General features: G+C 30.7%; 3 protein-coding genes across 8 annotated transcripts in view; all 3 read right to left on the bottom strand.

Moving 5' to 3' along the window:
* LOC129905098 (serine-rich adhesin for platelets) overlaps positions 1–24447 on the bottom strand; it is a 158307-nt gene that overhangs the window by 55347 nt on the left and 78513 nt on the right. The gene's annotated exons all lie outside the window — the stretch shown is intronic.
* Positions 3450–8776, bottom strand: LOC129905107 (glyceraldehyde-3-phosphate dehydrogenase 2). Its single transcript, XM_055980496.1, has 2 exons — positions 8620–8776; positions 3450–4855 (listed from the first exon to the last, which is right to left on the bottom strand). The coding sequence occupies exon 2, from the start codon at positions 4832–4834 to the stop codon at positions 3836–3838; it is 999 nt and encodes a 332-aa protein (XP_055836471.1). The 5' UTR covers positions 4835–4855; positions 8620–8776; the 3' UTR covers positions 3450–3835.
* The window catches only part of LOC129905103 (6-phosphofructo-2-kinase/fructose-2,6-bisphosphatase-like), a 99642-nt gene continuing 96914 nt past the window's right edge, over positions 21720–24447 (bottom strand). For 4 of the 6 annotated variants that reach the window (XM_055980485.1, XM_055980491.1, XM_055980489.1 and 1 more), the window contains 2 exons: positions 22575–22702; positions 22301–22441 (listed from right to left, as the gene is read on the bottom strand). In XM_055980485.1, the coding sequence (XP_055836460.1) occupies positions 22340–22441; positions 22575–22702 (230 nt within the window). In that variant the 3' untranslated portion in view covers positions 22301–22339. Of the gene's footprint in view, positions 22442–22574; positions 22703–24447 lie in introns of all 6 variants that reach the window. The other 2 variants (XM_055980488.1, XM_055980487.1) reach the window with 1 other exon arrangement.

Here is a 24447-nt window from a genome sequence, read left to right on the forward strand (position 1 = left end):
AACTGATCGACAAAAGTCGTCTGTCGATAGAGATTCACAATACCAAAATTCATCGACCGACTATCGACAAAAGTCGTCTAACGATAAACAAACGACACTCGCAATAAAGGTATCCAACTTTCTTGAGTGGACTTTCAGAGATATTTCGAACCTAGCAAATCGTATCTGCTTCAGAGCGAAAGCACTTTTTTCAAAAATGAGTTTTTTATAAAAATGGGTCGGGTTGGGGTCGAAATATTGTATGGATCACACAGTATTTTACAGAATTTTGATCATACAGAATTTTGAAATACAGTAATAAGACCCGCTCCCAAATGGGTCTCTTCTTAATATACCTATTGAAATACAAAAATAGATTTATGCAGCTAGCTACACTCAAAACTAGATGGCACTCAAAAGTGTTGTTTTAAAAAACCCTGTGGCCTGATTATGGAATACGAAGCGATCGTTTAAGATTCGATATGCGATATCTCTCTTTCGACTTGCGTCGAATATATTAATTATGGAATTCGAAAGCGAATATTTCCAATTTTCCAGCTGGTTTCATTAGATTTGTTTTGTAATGTCTGTGGAAACACGAACTTATACATTTTAAATGTACTCTGCAGACTGCAGAAAGTTAAAAAGTTAAAGACATACAGCTGTGTTCAAAATAATAGTAGTGCCTGCAACTAAATAACACTTGTTATATTTACGGTGCTTCTATGGTTAAAAATTTAATTTCTTTGATGTCAAAGTTTGTAACGGTCAATTACTAATAAATGTATCGTAATTTTAAAGTGGAAAAGAAGGTGCCAAATAATTTTTCAATGATTTTTGGTTGTTCTTTCGAATTTGACCTGTTCAAAATAATAGTAGTTAAAGTTATTTTTTAAGAATTTAAAAGCGGTTTATAACTTAGAATATTTATTTTTGGTTTAAAAGTAAGTACTCATATAATTTGAATAATTTTTCAACAAAAAACGATTTGTTTCGGTTTTAATCTATTTAAAGTTCGAAGAGCAAAACACTGCAGTTCGGATAACGGAAACTTATACGAAAGCTGCTTGAAGAAGGGAAAACCTACTTGGAAATTCAAGTTTATATTAGGATGCTCCCCTACAATGGTAGCCAATGCAATAAAGTCAACGAAAAACCCGAAACGCGCGGTAGAAGAAGAAAAAAGACCGCCGTAGATGACAGGAGTAATGTCCAGACGAGCAAAGTTGAGCCTTCTGCATCGTTGTTTCACATCCAGAAGGCTTTAAGCCTGGATTACAGTGCAGTGAAAATTCGGAGGCGAATGTTAGACACTAATTTGTACGCTTGAAGTCCACGAAAAGTTCCGCTGTTAACAAAGAAATATGTTTAAATTCTTAAATTTTCGACCCTCCATGTTTAACTGTTTCCGTCGTATACTTTAGAACATATTCCGTATTGGGTGGACGTCGGACGTATTCTGGAGATCCAGTACCACCAAAGGGGACAAATATGCTCTCATCAGTAAACAATATGTTACGCCATTACTTTGCTGGCCAGTTTATGTGGTCTTTTACAAACTGGATACGCTTTTTAACATTTTTCGCTGAACTTTTCGTGGACTTCAAGCGTACAAATTAGTGTTTAACATTCGCCTCCGAATTTTCACTGCACTGTAATCCAGGCTTAAAGCCTTCTGGATGTGAAACAACGATGCAGAAGGCTCAACTTTGCTCGTCTGGACATTACTCCTGTCATCTACGGCGGTCTTTTTTCTTCTTCTACCGCGCGTTTCGGGTTTTTCGTTGACTTTATTGCATTGGCTACCATTGTAGGGGAGCATCCTAATATAAACTTGAATTTCCAAGTAGGTTTTCCCTTCTTCAAGCAGCTTTCGTATAAGTTTCCGTTATCCGAACTGCAGTGTTTTGCTTTTCGAACTTTAAATAGATTAAAACCGAAACAAATCGTTTTTTGTTGAAAAATTATTCAAATTATATGAGTACTTACTTTTAAACCAAAAATAAATATTCTAAGTTATAAACCGCTTTTAAATTCTTAAAAAATAACTTTAACTACTATTATTTTGAACAGGTCAAATTCGAAAGAACAACCAAAAATCATTGAAAAATTATTTGGCACCTTCTTTTCCACTTTAAAATTACGATACATTTATTAGTAATTGACCGTTACAAACTTTGACATCAAAGAAATTAAATTTTTAACCATAGAAGCACCGTAAATATAACAAGTGTTATTTAGTTGCAGGCACTACTATTATTTTGAACACAACTGTATATGTTGCAGGAAATAAAAAACACCATAGAAGTTCCTACCTACGCAATTGTCTCGTACCAAACAAGATGTTTTTATGTAGTGCCTTTTTAAAAAATATAACTGTATATTATTTTTACAAAAATAAACAACTGAAAGTGTATTTAATAAGTATTTTATTAAAAATACCAGCAAAAATATCTTTCGTCGGTCGAAACAAAAAATCCGCCAAGAAAAAAGGTGTCGTAAATCTATGGGAAGATAGAACGATACGGTCGAAAGCGAAAACAATAATACGAAACTTCAAATACGCCTCTCAAATCGATCGACATCGTGTTCCATAATTTGGCCACTGTTTCTTAAATCTCTCTAAGTTCAAAACTGAATGTTATGGCTTACGACACTATTGTTCTCATAGCCTCATATAACCCTGGGTAAGTCATGTAGGTATATTATTTAGCTATAAGAAATATTCACCCAAAAGTCAAAAGTTTTTCAAGGTCAGAAACATCGATCTTGCGCATATTAATTTCAAACGTTAAAAACCGTCATTCAATTGAAATGGTTTGATAAAAACTTTGTACATTATTTAATTTTCTACAAAGAAAAATATATTTTTTTACATAATCCGATTGCAAACTGAAGTCGAACATTTTGGGAAGCATTATGTCATGATATTCCGATTATTAAAGGCTCAATAACTTAGATTCGCCAAATTTTTCTAGCTATTCGCAATAAGGTCCTTAAATAAGTGATTCTGCGTTTTAAAAATGATATGGCACATTATTTTCATCATTTTGACTCCGTTACAGGATGAACGTTGTAGTTTTCCTAACAGAATTCCCTGACATGAGTGTTTCCCAAACCGTTCGACTCGCGAGTTATAATAGGAGGGCCCTATATAATGTGGGGTTTTAAATAGTCGCTTTTTTGCGAAAAATCTCAAGCTTTATATGTAATACTTATTTCGGTTATCTTAATTGTTTGACTGTCTGCAAAAGCATCATCCGAGTTGAGTTGATCAAAAACCACGTTATGAAATTAATTTCGATTTTCTACGACTTTGCAAGAAACTCTTGATAACCTTTGACGTTGTTGTTTTGTACAGCCACATAAATAATCAATATTTGTAGCAATCTCTTGAAGGCTTGGCTGCTTCATTCGCCACGAAGTTGAAAAGGTTGCAAAATTCAATTGATTAAAAAATAAAACAAAAATTTTACCTTACGACACATAATTTATTTCCGACCAATCAGAAACTTAAAACGTATCTTCTACAAGTAATGTTTACTTTTTTTAATCTTTTTTCTTGTGTGTTGGTGGCAATACAATAAACTTTTCAGTTTTTTTTTTAAATTTTTTGTTATAATAATAGAATATTAATTTAAAATTTTATACTCAACACGTTGCAACTCTAACGAATGCAATATTTAAAATATTTTTTTGTTTTTTTATTTTTGTAACATAACAATGCTTAAGTGTATTAAAATTGAATTTTTTTATTTTTTATAATTTAAATGAGAGCGCAATATGGTAGTGGAGGCGTTCTATGCTGAGTTTTGTTTGTGTGTGATTATGTTTCTATCTCTCCAAAACAAGATATTTAATCCTTGCTCTGCATGTGCTTGATCAAATCGATGACACGGTTGGAGTAACCAAACTCGTTGTCGTACCATGAGATGAGTTTGACAAAGTTGTCGTTCAATGAGATACCGGCCTTGGCATCAAAGATCGATGAGTGATCGTCACTGATGAAATCAGATGAGACGACTTCCTCTTCGGTGTAGTCCAAGATTCCCTTGAGGGGACCTTCGGCGGCAGCCTTGACCTTCTGCTTAATAGCATCGTATGAGGCTGGTTTGGCCAAACGGACAGTCAAATCGACGACGGAAACGTTGGCGGTTGGGACACGGAAGGCCATGCCAGTAAGTTTGCCATTCAAGGCTGGAATGACTTTGCCGACAGCCTTGGCAGCACCAGTAGCAGCTGGGATGATGTTCTGGGCAGCACCACGGCCATCACGCCACAATTTACCAGATGGACCATCGACGGTCTTTTGGGTGGCGGTGGTTGCGTGAACGGTGGTCATCAGACCTTCAACAATTTCGAAGTTGTCGTGGATGACCTTGGCCAATGGAGCCAAACAATTGGTGGTGCAACTGGCGTTGGACACAACCTTCATTGATGGATCGTAGGCTTCCAAGTTGACACCGCACACGAACATGGGTGCATCGGCTGATGGGGCAGAGATGATGACCTTCTTGGCGCCACCGTTCAAATGAACTGAAGCCTTTTCAATAGTTGTGAAGACACCAGTTGATTCGACAATGTATTCAGCGCCAGCGCTGGACCATTTGATGTCCTTGGGGTCGCGTTCACTGAAGACGACGATTTTTTGTCCGTTGACGACCAAGCAGCCACCTTCGGCGGCGACGGTTCCCTTGAAACGACCGTGGGTCGAATCGAATTTGAACAAGTAAACCATGTAGTTGACATCGATGAAGGGATCGTTGACAGCTACAACGGTGGCACCCTTGGCGATGGCGGCACGGAGGACCAAGCGTCCAATACGTCCGAATCCGTTAATACCAATTTTCGACATGATGACTTGGTGTTTTTAAAACTGCAAATTGAGAAAGAAAGACAAATTGTTAAACGAAATTCGTAGGATAAAAAACATTATGGAATGTTAGTAAAAATTTACTTTTTTACAAAGCGAAAAAATGAAAAGTAGGAATGTCTCGTTTACACAGGTAGTCTTGTTGTGATTTTGTTAAATAAATATTTTTTTTTTAAACGTCGTTTTTTAACTTTTGCCGTTTGTGCTTAAAACGATCTAAAACGAAACGGATCTTTCGATTCAAGCGATTATTGGTTCAAAAATGTGTATCAAAAGCAATTTGACTCGAGACTTAAAGGTGGAGCGGAAAGTATAATAACGATGAGATACCAAGGAAATATTGGTATCATTGAATAGAGTTCTTTGAATTTAAGCTTTCGATTTTGACTCCTTTAGCTTTATCTTCTATATTGTTTGTTTTGAATGTTTCAAATAGTTTTTGTTTGTTCTTTTTTAATGAGCCAAAAATGTTTTTTCAAGAGTTTGGGTATTATGTTCACGAATCACGTTCTGTAATTCCAAACCAGCATAAATAGAAACAGAGAATATATAAAAAACAACCTTATGGTGTTTTGGCTTGGAAGTTCTGAAGCGCCAAATCAAATTTCTTGGTGCAAAGGCAAATAGAAGCTATTCCATTGGATTTCAGAATAAGAAACCAATCGAAACATAAATAGAAAAAATGATAACCTTAACGGTCAAAATACGAGTGGAAAGATATGAGGTGCCGTGAGACAACGATCATAGTTCATCCGTTGAGGGATTAAATTCACATTCAAAGTCGCAAGTTCATGTAACTTGCGATTTTGAAGAAGAAAAAATAATGAAACAAAAAAAAAATGATAACAACGAAATGGAATTTGTGTTCATCGACTTGGGCTTTTAACGTGTAAGAAAGATTGTTGTTTTTATCAAATTATCTGTATTTTTTTGTATTAGTGATTTATGAGTTACAGTTCCATCTCATTTCTATTAAAAATTAACTCTACACATTTTTTTCTTAGGAGCAAAAGTCATTAAAACCAAAGAAAGTGAAATTTTGTTTTGAATACTGTTTTAAACCAAATGGTTTAGTTTCAATTTTACCTCAAAGCGTCTCAAAGTGTGGACAATTCAGGACTGTACTGAGTTACCATTAAAGCATGGCTCTTATTTACAGCAAACAAATCAGAAACCCGAAACTAAACTAACTTTTCAGACCCAAACGTTTCCAAACCTGCCCAATTTCGCATATCGAAAAAATTAGAGTTTTTTTGCAAGCTCTTTACAAAATAAAAAAAAAAAAAACAAAAATATAAAACCGGCCGAAAATCAAAAAAGCTGTTTTATATTTCATAAGTTTTTCTTTATTCACGTCGGAGAAAAAGGAGTCGGTTACAGCGATCAGGAAAACGAATCAAAAATTTATTTGTTTTCCTGATGCAAACGAAAAACCTTTTCATGTGAATTTCAATCACGAGAAACTAGGTAGATTTGGTGAGTTGTTTAAAGACACAATTTCCCTGATTCCTATAAAAGACCATCAGATACTGTTTTTTTTTTCTATTATTATAAAATTTCCAGATTGCTGCGTTTCTTTGGGAATATTTATCTGCTTAGTACTTAAAGCTGCTTTGAACTATTTTTTCAATAGCAGCTGCGTTCCTTTGGAAATATTTATCTACTTTTTAGTACTTAAAACTACTTTGAACTACTTTGCTATACTGAAAAAGTAGTTCAAAGCAGCTTTAAGTACTAAAAAGTAGATAAATATTTCCAAAGGAACGCAGCTAGCAAAAGTAGTTCAAAGTAGTTTTAAGTACTAAGCAGTAGATAAATGTTCCCAAAGGAACGCAGCTAAGATAAACATAAAAATGAATTTAAATTAAAGAAAAATATACTTGATTAAATTTATTATTCAGCCGTATTCTGCTATTCGATTCACGTGAAAGTCTTAAATAAGAAGCGTTTAAATGGGGGTTAAAATTAAACTTAAACAATTTTTTTTTCTTTAAAATTTCTAAAACAAACAACGTTTTGCTTTCGAAATTCAGCGTTTTTTCAAAGACATGTTGACGTGGTAAAGGAAGGAAATCTTTCGATTCACGTGAATCGAATAGCAGAATACTGGTGATTATAATATACCTAAAGCTGGGAACGACTTAAATCCCAAATAATTGTTAAAAAAATGTTAAGCAATTCCAAAATCATCAAAAAAAAAAGAAGGGAAAGATTGGAACCATTAGATTTTTTGTGGAAAGCTGTAAACTAGTTTTTTGTAAAGAATCTCAACCCAGAAATTATTTATGTAAAATTTATCTGCAGAGAACATAAGCACATTAGAACCATAAAATGTCCTTTTTTCAAAAATTTAATTGGGTTATAGGTATCTTTTATTGTAAAAAATGCGATATTTTAACAGTTGGGTTTTATTTCAACACAAATTATTTATATGCTTCTACTTGAGTATGAGTCACTGTTACCTAAAATTTGGTAAATTCATAATTTGATATTACAGACATAAATACTTTAAAACTAAGGTGAAACAAACATTTCAAATTATGTAAAATACAAAATCATGCCGATTTCTGTTCTTTAAATAAAGCAATATCTCAAAGTATGTTTATTAACCTAGTGACCAAGTAGGTAAATCAAGTGTGTATGTACAATGTACTCAGATACATAACATTGAAATATAAGCAAGGTCAAATACGATATTAAAATGTCTATACTCAGAAAAATTCTGTGCCAAACCCCCTAATGAAAGTCTATTATAGAGAAGTAAACTTCCTTTCTTTTTTTTTTTAGTGTTTTTTCAACACTTGCCAAAAACTTTATTAGCTACTCAATAAAATGATAGCTAAAATCTTGATCTTTTACAGCAAAATGTATTAGATCTAACTGGACAATTCCGAAACAGAAACAGTTTCTTTAATACCTATTCTCTTAATTGATTCCGCTAGTTAATAGCTATCTATTTAGAAATATTACAGCGCACAAAAACAAAGAAAAATAAAGCTTTTAACCAATTTAGAAACAAATTGCTTTGATGTCACCCTGTAAACATCTATTTGTAGAGTTTGTCCATTTCTAATCAGGAGGAATTAAATGAGAAATGAAATTGAAGAGTGGAAAGTTTTTCTTTCCAAAAACAAAAAAAAAAAAATATCTCCACTCCTCTTCTTTCAATTTCAACGACGACTACAGAAAAATGGAATAATTTGAGATAAAACGAAACTTGTTCTACGTGATTGCAAAAATCACCGGCAAAGTTGGTATATTTTGCAAAATTGAATGGGAAATTAAATATAATTCAAATAATGAAGTAACCTATTGAAAAAACGTCATTTTTATAAAGTATGTATGTATACGAATAAGTATATGTACGTGTAACACACCCCGCTAAGAGAGAACATATGAAACACATTTTTTTGCCCTACCAGGAAGGTCATTAAAGGTCATATCAAAAAAATACTTATAAATCATAATTTGGGTACAATTTTTAGCGCAATTTAACAATGTAATATATTTGCACAAATATAATAAGCAAAAACGACTTTTGTTGAACAAATTAAGAAATTAAAAAGCTATGCAGTAATGAGCATAGAAAAAATATCTGAAGAACCAATTGCATAAGTTTTGTTGTTGTAACAATCATTTTGGTTTAATTGAACTCAAACTTTGATAATGAAATAAAAACAATAAAAATAATAAAAGCCATGAATAAATTTAATTAGATTTATTAATTTTTTTCTAGCACTTTTTTTTTATCAAATAAAAGTACTTACCAAATTCACTAAAATATAGAACCGACAAAATGCACAACTTCACTCCACGACTGAAAGACGACGAGTGTCAAATCAAGGGCAAATTTTTCATCTTATTTTTTCTTGGATAGAGCTTTTAACGAAATTTACCGGTGTGTTGAGTTAAAAGCTTTTTTTTATGTTTTTGCTCTTCTAACAAATGTGTTTGTCTCGTTTATATAAAGATTTTGTTTGTCCCGTTTTTTTAAACGAAAAAAAAAAAAAAATATTAAAGTGCGAAGTGAACAGTGAACACTGAACAAATTTTATTTGTTAAAGCCTGGTACGCTGCTCGCGCTAAATTTTAGCTCCCATACAAATTATCGAAAATTTTTAGCCGAGATAAAATGGATCCCATACAAGTTATCGATAACTTGTATGGGAATTTTATCTCAGCTAAAATTTAGCGCGAGCAGCGTACCAGGCTTAAGTTTGCAGTAGGTTAAAATATTAAAGCACATTTCAATTTGAATTTATTGGGCACGTTGAGGAAATATTAGGGGCTAGATATATAGGCAACGGAAATTTGAGTAAATTGCCTAAATTAGTTTGGATATGATGCTTTTGTCAAATTTCGAAATTTACTTAAGTATTTTACTGATCGCATGGGGAAGACACCAAATTTAAGTTAAATTTAATGAATAAATAATATTAATTATAACCGATAATGCACTTTTTACTCGTTTTTCACGCAAATAAATTCAATTTTGCTAAATTAATTCTTTAATTAAAAACAATCTGCTGTCATGTTGACAAGAAAAACTTTCCTAAATTTTTAGGGAAAATTTTCTTGCCTAACTTTCCAGTTAGCTTTCCAATAAAATTACCTAAATTGGAAAGATTTTTTTTGACAGCTGACCAATCAGAGACCGAGAAATTACCTAAATATTTAGTGCCTAACGTTTCTGAACCTGCCCATTGATATGAATAGCCCTAATTTATTCAACTCCATTCAAAAGAGAAAATTTTAAAATTTGTATGAGATTTGACATATCTTTGAAGTTTGGTTGTTGATTTATTTGCATCCAAACATTTTTTTCTCAAATTCCGAAGCAGATAAGTCTAAGTCTCATATTTCTTCAAATAACAGTTATTTGGAACAAAATTTTAAATGGAAACTGACGAAGTTACGAATACCAGAGTTACGGGCGACAGAGTTACGAGCGTCAAAGTTACGCGAAACCGAAGTTACGAAAAACTAGAGTTACGAATTCTAAAGTTATGTTAAGCTATGACATGTGATTTTTGGGTTGGCAACAATTGCGAGGAACGATATGGAATTATGGAAATACAAACAAGAGATTAACATTTTTCTCATTGGTCAGAACTAAATGAGTAAAGCGAAAATGGGTGTTATTTAATCTTGTAAAATTTTGATTGGATAGGTATAGAGAAGATCGCAAAAACGTTGAAATAGAAAAAAAAAAAAAACACAAGTATACTTATGTAAGTTTTTGGGACATAATTGAAATTAACTTCTTATTTGTCCAACTAATATTGCACCTACGTATCAATATTCTCTTATTTATGTTTCCATAATTCCATATCGTTCCTCGCAATTGTTGCCAACCCAAAAATCACATGTCATAGCTTAACATAACTTTAGAATTCGTTACTCTAGTTTTTCGTAACTTCGGTTTCGCGTAACTTTGACGGCCGTAACTCTGTCGCGCGTAACTCTGTTATTCGTAACTCCGTTACCATTTCAATTTTAAATGTTCGTATGAAAAAAATATATATATACTAGATTTCATACTACTGGTCCATATTTTGTCAAAATAACAGAGACTTATGTCGTTTTCGATTGGCTCTCCGGAAGCGTCCGGAATCATTCAGAAGCCTTCTGAAAGTGTTTTATTCCCACGAATATGATAGGCAGAATGCTTCTCAGAATAGAATTATTATCTAAAATTGAGTAAGTGCTCAACCAAAATGTCAAAATTAATCATTCAGTCAAAGAACTGTTTTTTCATTTTTAAAGTTCAAGACGGTCACTGGGGCGTATGTGGAACATTTTTTTCTATGTACAAGAAAAAAAATTATTAAACTCCTCCAGTGTTCCTCATTTTACTTTTAAAAGACGAAGTTCTTAATTTTTGGTTTACAAATTGTTGCTCTCAGCACGAAAATGAAAATCCAACAATAAAATTAAATTAAATCAACCAGAACAGAGAACTCAATTGAAACAAAAAAGAACAATTCTTTTTGAGTTCACAAACTTATTTTCAAACTTAATTTTATCTTATAGCTGCGTTCCTTTGGAAATATTTATCTACTTTTTAGTACTTAAAACTACTTTGAACTGCTTTTGCTATACTGAAAAAGTAGTTCAAAGCAGCTTTAAGTACTAAAAAGTAGATAAATATTTCCAAAGGAACGCAGCTTATATATAAAATAGAGTTCGTTTAGTGTGTGTGGCCGATAAACTTGCGTTTGACTGGTCCGATTTTGGTAATTTTTTTTTGTTTGAAAGGTATTAATATGTAGATGGTTTGTATCAAAAAAAAAAAATAATACCTTTTCTCGCATCTTTACATAGTGTCAATTTCTACGAGTAAAAAAACACTCTCGCTTTTTAAAAATTTTAACTAAGCTTAATTTGTAAAGCTTTCAAAATAATTAAATAGTCCTGATTTTGAGTGAAACAAATAATTATTCGTCTTGTGACATTAAATCTACATTTGGACTGCAAAAATAATGGTTTGTAATGCCATCTGTTAGACCAACCGAATATCTACCGTTCCTTAAACTCAGAATCCTCTTAATGTTCATTGTTTTTATTTTATTAGCAAATTAGAACATGAAAACTCATACAAATGCCTTCAAAACGATTTTGTTTTTTTGCTCTCCTATAAAATTTGCTAAAATGGAGTTACACATTTTTCTGGTTTCACCGACGATATTGAAAAGGTCCATCCGAGACAGGTTTTGTTTTATAATTGGACCCGGTAGGTGGCGTTGCTGTCAAGTTATAGACAAATTCCATATTTGGGGTCGAATAAATGGACAAATTTTTGTGAAATTTTGTGTATGTGATAAGGTCTATCCTTTACAAGTTTTGTTTTATAATTTGATCCGGTATATGGCGCTGTTTTCAAGTTATAGGCAAATTCCATGGGTGGGGTCGAATGAATTGTGAAATTTTGTGTTAAGACAAGGTTCATTCGAGACAAATTTTGTTTCATGATTGGACCCAGTAGTTGGCACTGTTGTCAAGTTCTAGGAAAATTGCATATTTTGAAAGAACGACTACACAAATTTTTGTGAAATGCTTTGTGTCGGAATTCATTCGAACCATGTTTTGTTTCATAAATTGGACCCGGTAGGTGGCGCTGTTGCCGAATTATGTATAGAAAAATTTCATATTTGGAGTCCGAAGGACTTGACAGATTTTTGTGAAAGTTCGTTTGTATGATAAGGTCCATCCATGTTATGTAAATTATAATTGTATGCGGTAGGTGGCGCTGTTGTCAAGTTATAGTTAAATTCCATATTTGGAGTCCGAACGGCTGTATAGACTTTTATGAATTTTTTTGCGTTTGATAAGGTTCATTAGAGACAGGTTTTGTTTTATAGTTGGACCTGGTGCGTGGCGCTGCTGTCAAGTTATGAGCAAATTCAATATTTGGGGTTCAAAGAGCTCATACACAAGGCTAATATAAACAAACTCTTTAAAATGTTATTTCCTCAAATAAAATTGTTTACCACTAAGCTACCCAACTAACATTTTTTCTTCCGTAAGGTAAAAGTTTTCGTTTTTCTTGGAGTTATTATTTCTATAGGACTTGTATTGAGTTTGTGCATCGAATATTCAAATTTTCGAAGCAATAATTTCTTAAACGGCTTCTTTAAAAACCATTCGAAGTTGAATTAAATGTTCTATAAAAGCATAAATGTTAAACTTTCGTTAAAATTTCAATAAGACCATGTGAAATTATAAAATCACGAGAAATAAAAGACAAGAAATAACTTTTAATAGCAGGCTCTACCAAAGAGTTTGTACTAGGCCTGCTTATAAAAACCTTGAAGAAGGTTTATATTTTTATTCAAATCCGAAAACGCTCAGTTTCCATAAGTCATTTTTAGTTAACTCTAAAAGAAGAATAACTTAAAGCAAATGCGTAAAAATCATCTATTTTTATAATTTCATCTCAGTGAAATAAGTCAACTAACTTTTTTTGTACAAGTCCTGTAAAAACAATCCCCTTAATTTCATTTTTTTTTTTATTTTGTCACGCGAGTATTTATATCTCTGCGAATAAAAAGGTTATCCTAGTTACTAGGAGGTGAGTTTCTGTTCGTGGTTTGTAAAGTGATAATTTTTGCTAAGTTTTGTTCTCCTCAAATGTTTACCACTTCTGACAACCCGTTTTGCCGTCGTTAAACTGCATTTTATACCCCTTTTCAGCTTAATTTTTAGCTCGAAGTCATGCTATTCTGATCATTGCACATCTATCGGCCCATGTTGTGACTGAGTTACATCGACTTTTAATGTTGTTTCTATACCCTTGGATATTGCGCAAATAACTGCTTACTAAATTTTAACTTGTGTTTGTTTTTGTCCCAATGCATCGTTGGTTTCGGTCTAATTCAAAGGCTTCTTTTATTTTCCACATTTTTTCCGCGCCTAAAGATTTTTCATGACCCGTTTTCATCCTTACAGGTTATACACAATCAGATTTATTGACAGACACAATTTTGGGTCCAACAGATCCATGCAACTCATCATTTATTAACATTTTTGCTTTTGAACCTATTCAGATGAGCCAAAAAATATGCTTAATTTTATGACTAGATTTGGTCTAACTACCGTGTGAGAAGAACGGTAGGCCCCAAGACAATTTTTTTTCTCCTAAACTAAGCGCATAAAGATGTTCTCTCGTTACATACATAAAAAAGATGTGCCATTGCATTAAATACCAAGACAGACCAAATGTAAAATGAACTAAAATGTGAACCTATTCAGATGAGCGGCAGTGTATTTGGAACAAAATTTTATACGTTTGAATATTTCCACCTGACAAATCCTTTAATCATTATTCTGCACTAGTAACATCAAATGCGTGCCAAATATCAAAAAAAAACAAAACGCATTGAGTCGTAAAACAATATTATGTCCATGCCTTACTTTATTGCCATGGATACGATTTAAAAATGTTACTGCTGTTTAAAACAACTGTTCTGGCAAACCATGCTCCTGCTGCTTCAAACTTTGATGAGATAAAATAGATTATATTGTTTTTTACAAGAAAAAGTTATATTTTTCTCACTAGTAATTATTTAGTATAACTATCTGACACGCTCACGCTTTGATGTATCTCACCGCGATTCACCACCTTTGCCAATATAAAAAGATTGTAAATGGAACGTTGTGTCAAAATTTGAAATTGATTGGCAAAGAACTTTTCGAGATTTGCTATTAAAGGCAAAATAAACATGAGATATACCAAACACGTTGATTTCAACTTAAGATTTACCAAAGAAGAAAATAGATATTTAAATATTTTTTAAACGGATTTAGAAAGAAAAAAATTTAGTTCTTTTAGATACAAATTTATTCATTACAAATAACCACACGCTAAGAAATAATCTCGAAAACTGGTGAAAATCGGCATTTTCGATTTTTTAACGGGATTATCTCAAAAACGTGATGTGATAGAATTTTTTTGACTTCGGATTCGAGCTCAGCACACCAAAAACCTATAGAAAAGTATACCTTGATTTCTGTAAGAAAAAAAAAGTTAATTTTGTTGACCAGTGTAATCATTAAAAAAAAAATCATGTGTGCAATTAACACGTGGTAAAAGTGAAACCTTAAAAAATCATTTTTCTTGCAAAAAAAAAAAATAAAATAGAAAAAATCTACCTATTTTTATTCTATCACCTTCAAATCCATGTTTTTTATATGACAACCTATAGAATTTTATATCATCTGAAAGCTTGTTGTCTTAGCTCAAAATATATATATCAATCAGGTCTATGAGACATCTACAAAAAGAGCTAAAATTTTTTGAACTCGATCAATTTCCATAAAAAAAAGCGAAAAAACACGTATTTTTATCTTCTCACGCTATTAAATGCATTTTTTACCTAACAACCTTTTTTTTGTTTGACAACCTCTACAAAATTTTATACCATGTGAAAGCTTATTGTTCCACCTTGCATAATGATGTATAAATCTTATTTCAAAGATGTCTACAAGAGAAGTTAGAATTTTTTAAAGTCAACCATGTCGAATTTCCAGACTGAGATTACGGTAGGTACTTCCTACACTGGTAGGTCATCGCCAACAGATCTTCACAGGTGTTTTGAGGTATTTTTAAATTCTTTTCAATTCAAGATTGTGTAACTTGTAGAGCACGTAACGTTATGTGTGATATATCAAATAAAAGGTTATGTTATCAGCATGCGTATTAAAGTTAAATCAAATTTGTATGTGCACTAGATCAAAAGATATAACGTGTGTTGGAAAAGAACATCTTTTTACCGTTATCTCCGAATTTTGAATATGAAATTAATTGAAATTTTGTACAATTATAGTTTATTTAATTACCTATCTACAGTACAAATTTCATTCATATATCTATCAAAACAAAAAAGTTATAACAAGTGGAAGTCGTGTCGCGTTTTCGTTTCATCTTGTTTCAAATCACTACGATACTAAAGAAGTGTTCACTTCAAAAATGGTCAAGAGTTTAAAAGCACATTTTCTTTTCTTAGTTTGAAATGTACATTTCTTTCCTTAGCTGAATTCTGAAGAATACTTTTTTTAAAGAGACAACACTCAAAATGCGAATTTTCTGCTCTTGAAATAGCAATATTTCGACATGAAAGCAAAAAACAAAGCTTTTAGATAAGATTATCTAGATTTTCCTTCGTTGACTTTGAAAATAAAACAGAAGTGAGACAGCTATACCTATACAGATTTTTATTTTCAATAGTTCCATTCCAAACCAATACCAAAGAACGCACATAAATTTCCAAAACAACGTTTGAATAGGGGGTTGCGGGTGATTGTGGAGCATTATCAGCTTCACATGAAAGAGGTTCTCAACTTGATGAAAAACAACGGACTGTTTAATCAGAGGACATCGACAAGGTCAAATATATTTCATGACAAATGAAAAGTATTTCTTGTCGGTATCACCTTTCCGTTTTGTTCACTTTCACTTTGTATCTAATTGGAAATGACGTCACACGACTTTATAAGTAAGACGAATTGACGATGTATCTTTTTTGAACGGGACGCAGTTTGTTTTTTTTTTTTAACAAATGCTATGTGCAACAGAAATGCAGCGTTCAGAGATGCATTCACATGTTGGCATCGGTCAGCTAAATATATTTATTTTGCTTGAAAATGTGCACTTTAATTTTTTTGTTAGGAAAGTACCTACATAGGTGTTTTTTAGTAGTTTTTTTTTTTTTTTTAATAGGCAGGTAACTTAGCTCCCGATGCCGGATAACTACATACTTATAATTTGTAACCTACAATTTAAGACTTCAATCCATTTTTTTAAAGAACCTAATCTTTTAAGAGTAAAATGAGGAACACTGAAGGTCGAACTTAAACAACAAAAATACATCAAAAAAATGTTACACATACGCTCCAGTGACCGCTTTGAGCTTAGGAAATGGAACAACAATTCTTTCGCTGACTGATTGATTAATTTTTGCATTTTGGTTGAGAAATTACTTTATTTAACATAATATTGGGTTACTATTAAATATACTATGTTTATTGGAGTCCAAATACAAACAAAAATGATGAATGAATGAGAATCTTAATTCTTAAGTTTTTTTTATATAATAAACCCCAAAGTTAAATATAGGAGTGGATATTATGAAATTAGTCCTGCAGCAGTACCTACTGCAAAATATAACTTCCATTTATTTAGCCAAGTCCTGTCTGTTAGAGAATTTATCTGATTTTTTGGAACTCGATTAGTCTTTGTTTCATAGAACGAGTACTAAATTAGTCAGAATTTTTCGCAGGTGGCCATGGCTTAGAGCCAGACATCGTGGGTTCGAACCCAACGGTCGACTCAGAAGTTTTTTCTAAATCGCCAGCTTAACTAAAGCCACCTTTGTGATAACATGAGACAATTCACAACGATGTCTCCCCCCCTCTGTGCCACGTAGTTATGTGTTATATACAGGGTGTCCCACAGTCACCGCCCCAAACGAAAACCCTGGATTCCTGAGGAAATTTTAAGTCGAAAAACTTAAGAGGTAATTTTCTCGTTTTCGTCCCGTTTTCGAGTTATGACGGTTTTTATGATTTTTGCTTTCCATTCCCTTAAATGGCTTTATCTTTGCCAAAATACGTCTGTTTTGAAAGATTTTTTTTACAACCAATCAAGAATTTGTTACAGTTTAGTTTAGTATGAGTATTAATTTTGTTCACTTATTACTAAAGCCCAGTTTATTTCCTTAAAAAATATAACTTTTTTTTTCATAAAAAAGAATACTCAAAGCAATTAAAAAAAATAAACAAACTGAGTGAATTAAAAACAAATAATTTTTTAATACAAAATTAACTTAAATGAATTAAAACTTTTTCTGAGCCTTACCTATTTGTTCTTTTCTTAACCGCAATAGCTCAGAAAAAGTGTTTAACTCATTTAAGTTAATTTTGTATTAAAAAAATATTTTTTTTTTTTAATTCACTCAGTTTGTTTATTTTTTTTAATTACTTTCAGTAGTCTTTTTTATGACAAAAAAAGTTTTTTTTTTTAAGGAAATAAACTGGGCTTTAGTAATAACAATAAGTAAACAAAATTAATACTCATTTACGTGTTTTTTTTTTTAAATAAAATGATATGAAAGTGAAAAAAAAAAACAAATTTAAAAACGAAGAAAATGAAGAAAATTTGTTGCTAAATTGCGGAGAAACGGTTGGTATAAACTTAAACTGTAACAAATTCTTGATTGGTTGTAAAAAAAAATCTTTCAAAACAGACGTATTTTGGCAAAGATAAAAGCCATTTAAGGGAATGGAAAGTAAAAATCATAAAAACCGTCATAACTCGAAAAGTTTCCGAAGCTGTAGTGTGTCTAGTCCGTAGATTTATCTTCGGATTAGATTCATAGCCGTATTTAGGGAGGGGGGGGGGGGGGGGTTTGGGTGTTTAACCCCCCCCGAAATTTTTTTTCAGAAAATCAGAAGATACCTATATTATAAACATATACAAGTCTAATATGTGCAGCACTTAATGATTTGTTTTTGTATTTTAGTGATTTGATTACCTATATAAAAATCTCCTTTAAAATCACTACCAATTTTGCATCGTTGCAGAAGCTTAAATCTATTTAAATCTTTCAGACATCTTTTCTACTGTCCGAGATATCTTCAGTTGCTTATTACCCACTTTTGTTCTATGTTAACCTTAAATCCAGTATGTAAGCGAAAATAAATGTATCGATTTATTCAGAGACTGTAGTTCTTCTCAATATTCTTGTTTTTTGATCCCCTTTAATAAAAAAAATAGTAGGATGTCGCTGCAATACTCGGTTTTATATACATAAATAGCATTTTTATATGGTGCGATTATACTTTTGCAAAGCACTGTATTTACAACATTTCGTTATTCTTTTGTTTCAAATTATAAAATTAAACAATTTCAGTTTATTATTAAATTTCAAAGTGAAGTACCTATAACACTGGTCAACAAAATTAAACTTCTTTTTTGTTACAGAAACCAGGGTATACATAGGTTTTTTTTTTTTTGTGTGCTGAGCTCGAAACCAGAAAAGTCAGAAAAATTCGATCACATCACGTTTTTGAGATTTTCCCGTTAGAAAATCGAAAATGCCGCTTTTTACCAGTTTTTAGGGTTATTTTTTAGCGTTTACTCATTTTTTTTTAAATTGAATTTGTAACAGTTTCTAAAAGAATTAAGTTTTGTCTCTCTAAATCCGTTTAAATCTTTTAAATATCTATTTTCTTCCTCGAAACATCATAACTTGAAATCAAAGTGTTTGGGGCATCTCATATTTATTTGCTTTCAATAGCAAATATCGGAAAGTTCTGTACCAATCGCTTTCAAATTTTTACACAATTCTTTTAGAAACTGTTACAAATTTAATTTAAAAAAAAATAAGTAAACGCTAAAAAATAACTTTGAAAACTGGTAAAAATCGGCATTTTTGATTTTCTAACGGGAATATCTCCAAAACGTGATGTGATAGAATTTTTCTGACTTCGGATTCGAGCTCAGCCTATAGAAAAGTATACCCTGGTTTCTGTAACAAAAACCTTGTTGACCAGTGTAATTAGCTCATGTCAAACAATTTGGATTATTTAAAATTTTGGTTTTTAAGTATTGCTAATTTCATTTAGAACTCAATAGACAGAATGTACCTGTCAATTTTCTGCTACAAAATTTCAGTGCAAGAAAAAGTCCATTTTTCAATGTTTTATATATTAAATTGTACGAAATAATTTTTTTTATAAAGCCTTAGAATGTTTAAAATTTGTTTCTTAAAAAAAATTTTCTAGCTCGCTAACGCTCGCAATTTATATCAACCAACTTATCATTCTTTGTACCTACAAAACTAGAGATGCCGCTGAATATTCGGCCATTTTTAAATTCGTTTACCGTAAGCAGGGCTTTTTTAAACTTTTAACTACGAATTCCTCTCCTAAAAAATACTTAAAAAGGATATTGGCAAATTTTTCGCTTCTACACAGTTCAAATGACTATTTGATTTAGCGGGATTTAGAATCGACCGCAGTTACATATAGTTGATACAAAGTATTGTGATTTCTAAAAAAAAAGTTTGTTTGGTCTGAGCTAACCCCCCCCCGAAATGAAATCCTAGCTACGGCTATGATTAGATTAATATGTAATGTAGTCAGAATTTGCTCCTAATTTAGGCAATATTATCAGTTTTTTTTTTTCAGTTTTGCTTTTATGAACTCGAGGAGTGTCATTTGACGGGGATCAATAAATCAATAAAATTGACACTGACATTAAAAAATTTGGTTGGTGATTGACCTTGCTATGCCACACAAGAATAAATTTTCGTCGGTAAAACATAACAAGTGTGTATCTCCATAATAAACAATTTTTAGGAGAGCATAAAAGTGTTGTCTTAGATCATAAACCGACTTAATAGACAATCAATAAAATATCAAGTATTGCCGAAATTAAGGTTCAACTTATAAAATAAAAAAAAAAAATGAGCGGTACCTTCCATAGAACTGTTTTCTTCTGATTTTCTCGTAAACGATTTTATTGATTTCAACAAAATTTTTTGGGAAACAAAATTTAATATACAAAATATTGTTACCTAAATTTTTAAAACGCTTCCAAAAATTAAAATTCTTTATAAAAGAAATGAAATAGCATACTTCTTTTGAAGATCAAACGATTTAAAAGGACTTTTTTTCAATTTTAAAAATTTGTTTACATTTTTTTTTTTAATTTCTTATAAAATTAATAACAAAATTAAACTAATATAAATGATTCTTATGTTTACATAAAAAGCATTTACACTCTGAGTAACTTTTTCCAGGAAAGCAATTTCGTGCGACCCAGTCGTGCTTTTTATTTTGTTCAGGGAAGACTTTTTTAAATCCAAAAGATATTTAACGTACCTACATATTTGAAAGAATTAACTCCATGGATTTGTTTTTGGGTTAAAAAATTTGTACAGTATGTAAGAAAGTTCAAAATTTTCGAGTCATTTTGGTCTTCATCGAGCATTTTCTGGGGCCCTATTTTGTAAAGCGATAATCGTTGAAACTACTTCGTTATCGTTCAAACGCGATTACGTATTACGATAATAGTTTTATTTCAACGATACTCGTTAATCTTTACGACTGCTATTTGCCTATCCGTTAGAATGTATGTGAGCGTCAAAAAAATATTTTTTTAGGTTTAGTTTGGCCAAACGCCTTTCTCATTTTACATAATCGCTCTTTGTCGTGACTATCGTTTACTTGCCGCTCGTTTCGTATTACGTAATAGAAAGAGAAACCCTGGGAAATGTGATATTTTGAATGACCAAAAACATAGATTGCTTACTTTCATCCTGGCGGGTGTGTAGAGAAAATTTATCCACATCTGTTATTTTATCGTTTTTTTTTAAATGAAAGAGTATAGGTACCAATCAATGTCTAACATCAAAGGGTTACCAAGCTAAATGTTGACCCTAGCCAGGTTTCTTAAAATCAAGCAACCTTGGACAGGCCAACTTTTAGCTAGGCAACTTTATACTAAAATACTACCTAACACTAATTGAGAAAGGAAACAGAAACTGTTTAAATACTAGATAATGGTAATGGTAGCACACTCTGACTGCATGGAAGAGTTCAAAAGCCTCGTTATCCCGTACTATTTAAAATAGTAACCAATTAAAGAAAAAAAAATATAAAAAGAACAAAGACGTTTTTTTTTTACTAAAATATATGTTTATTTTTTACTCTAGAAAACATCTGTCATTTGCTTATACATATTTTTATTTGTTGACATTACATATATAATTAAAATTAAAATAATTACCAATCTATATTTTTTTCTAAAACAAAATTAAATTTTCTCATTGTATATATAAATTTAAAATATATTGACATTTTTATGTTCAATTGTCATTCCTGCCAAAACTATTTCATTGTTTATATTCAATTCTACATAATAATTAATTAATTAAACAATTTAGAAAATAATTTTCATTGTGTAAATTTTTTCTAAATATATATTTTATCAAACGCGGGTATAATTTTTTTCTTTATAATATAATTTTTTTATTTGTTTTTTTTTGTTTCGTTTCTTATTTTTAATGCACGAGAAATACAATACTTAACATTTTTCACCTGGATAACTAATTTAATATAATAATTAATATTTGTTTTTGTTGTTTTTTTTTTTTTGTTTTAGTAAAACTATTAATTTTTTTTCATCTTCAATTCTATCAATCAAAATTCCTTTAAGCTTAATATATAGTACGCGTAATATTAACTCTAAATAATAAAAATGCATTATGTTGTCTTGAGTTTTTTGTTTTCTTCTTTTGTTTTCTTTTTTTTAATAATGTATCTTTTTTTTGTATACAAATTGACATCTTTTTTTACTCATAGATTTTACTATTTTTTGTTTTTTTTTTTGTATTGTTTTGCAATAGATAATAAAATTGCTTATAAGATACAGTAGACTCTTGAATTAATGAACATTTAAAAAATTATTTGTCATGATACACATACATAAATGTATATGTATTAATTTTATTTCGTACCGTTTCAGGTGATTTTCGAGGGATTAAAATTTTTTAGTTTTTTTTTTATTATTTTGTGTTTTTAAATAATATGCTTTTTGCATAAGGTTTTTTTAAAAGTTTTTTTTTTTAAATTTAAGGTTTTCTCTAAAATGTTCATGCAATTTCTAGTGTCTACTGTGTTTAGGTTTAAAACTTATAAAATATGTTTTTGTTTGTAAAAAAAATTATCATAACATCTTTTGTTTTTGAATAAATAAAAAAAAAGTTTAAAATGTGAACAGAGATGAATTACCGAAAAAAACTAAATATTTAAATGATTTTCGTTTGAGACCAATATTGTAGTTTTTTTTCTAAAAGATATATTTTAGTATTAATATTTGTTGTTGTTATTGTTGTATTCCGTATTTAATTTGTTGCATGATGATGATGGATGATTGTTGTGCTGTTTTGCTACTTGTTGTTTTTTTTTTTTTATAATTTTTCCTTAACGACTTGTAAGACCCTGAGTAACTTTTGGCAGAGGTGCATCAAAGTGAGCGGGCACTGTACCAAGGGCATCTGAACTTGTACGTTCTATATTGCAGTTCTAAAAGAAAATGTACAATATTATTTGTATTTTTTGTTTTTTTTTTTTAATGTTTTGTGTTTTATGTAGTGTTTTTTTTTTAATTTTTTTTTATTATTATTTTTGTTTAAATTATATATAATTGTTGACTTACCTTAGGTTTAACACGATATGTGTCAACACATTCGACATGAAGAGGAATCTCTTCGACTTCAAAGTTAAAACCATTTGTGCGCACGACCAGAAGTGTATGTAATGGAACATTGATATAGGGAACTTGATCTGAAAAGATTGAAATGTTGTTTTTTATTAAAAAAATTGAAATAAGAAATAAAATATAAATTTAATGAATTTATGTTCAACACAGAGTTTTAAAATTATCAATTGAAAAAATGCATTTAAAATTAAAAAAAAATATTTATTGGAGCTAAGCAAAAAAAAATACAAAAAAAAAAAATAGGTACCTACTTATTGCAAACATTTTTTTATTGCAACTGGATATGGAAAATATTTCCATTAAAAATAAAATGCACGTACTTGCTCTTGCAGTTTAAAACACTTTTATGTTAGTTTACTTGTAGATTTAAAGAGCTGCCTCTATATAAAATTAAAGAAATTTTGTTGATGTTGGGGAAGAGCCGACAATTAGGGCAAAATTTTGTTAAATAAAAAAAAAAGGTTTTTTTATTTGACTTTTTTTGAAAAAAATAAAAATGCAGTTTTATTGCAATTGCTTTGAATATTACGTTTGTAAAGTTTAATTGAAATCGTAAGAGTCATTTTCGAGTTATTTGGTTAAATTTGAAAAATTTGTATGGGAGGTACACTTTTTTGACTTTATTGAGAATTTCTGCATTGAAAAAAAAAAACAATGCAAAATGTGTGCATTAAATAATAACCTAATGGAAGGCCAAATAGTTAAAATTGTAAGAAATTTGAGGAATATTAAAAAAAAAATATTTAATGCATACATTATGCATTGAATTAATTTTTTCAATGCAGAACATTTTTTGTTTGCGAAAATTAATAATAATAAATAATTTTTTTTTTTGGCAATGCAAAATTTATTCAGTTGCAACAACGTTTTTTTTGGAATGCAAAATATTTTTTTAATGCAAATATTATGTCAGTTGCAATAGAAAAATTTTTTTCAGTTGCAAAAAATAATGTACACACGGTGGGCAGGAAGCATCGATAGGTATGAGAAAAATGTCGACAAAAACTGCAAGTTGGGTTGTATTTGTTGATGATTATACGTGCAAAATCCGTTGGAATTGAAATCCTAGCTGCTCCTTTTCAAAAGTTATTCATATTTTTGTATTTCTAATCGGGACAATTGGGAATAAAAATCTTAGGGAGAGTACGATAACTTAGGCGACAAGAATTGATAACGGTATTTTGTAGAGGAGTTTAATACAATAATTTTTTACTACAGGAGGGGGGGTCCATCTCCCCCCGTTTAGGCGGGAGGGGCAATTTTCTAAAATATCATGTTAAATACAAAAAAAAATTATTAAAAAACAATGGCAACACTTACAGTTATGAATGATACCTTTTTCAAGATACAGAATTGTACACTTGATTCTAATTTTTAAATCAAATTATTGCAATTAATTGTTCTTGAAATAATCAACTTCAAAGTCAAAATTTGGGAAAAAAGTTGAAAAAAAAACACATTAAATACTATTTTTACCAAGACTGTAAATTTAAATATGAAATAAATCAACAAAATAAACTGCCTCAATTAATATCTTATCAAATACTGAAAACCATATATTTCTGTGCCTTATAATTTCCGAGAAAATTAAAAATAAGAAAATTATCTTTTTATCAGATTTTCATTTTCTTAACTATTTTCACCAATATGAACAGCTTTTTAACTTAAAAGTATCATGCCAGGCTTGCTTCGCGGGTTTTCAGGAAGTGAGCTCAAGCAGGGGGGTTGCAAGGGGGCATACTGCAAGCATTATGTTTATGTAAACACGTTAACAGCTAAAAAATACAAATCTGATAAAAAGGTAGTTTTT

The sequence above is a fragment of the Episyrphus balteatus genome, chromosome 1, assembly GCF_945859705.1.
Source record: "Episyrphus balteatus chromosome 1, idEpiBalt1.1, whole genome shotgun sequence".
Classification (NCBI taxonomy): domain Eukaryota; kingdom Metazoa; phylum Arthropoda; class Insecta; order Diptera; family Syrphidae; genus Episyrphus; species Episyrphus balteatus.

Coding starts and splice junctions, on each gene's coding strand:
- LOC129905107 (XM_055980496.1), bottom strand. CDS start 4,834: ATGTCGAAAATTGGTATTAACGGATTCGGACGTATTGGACGCTTGGTC.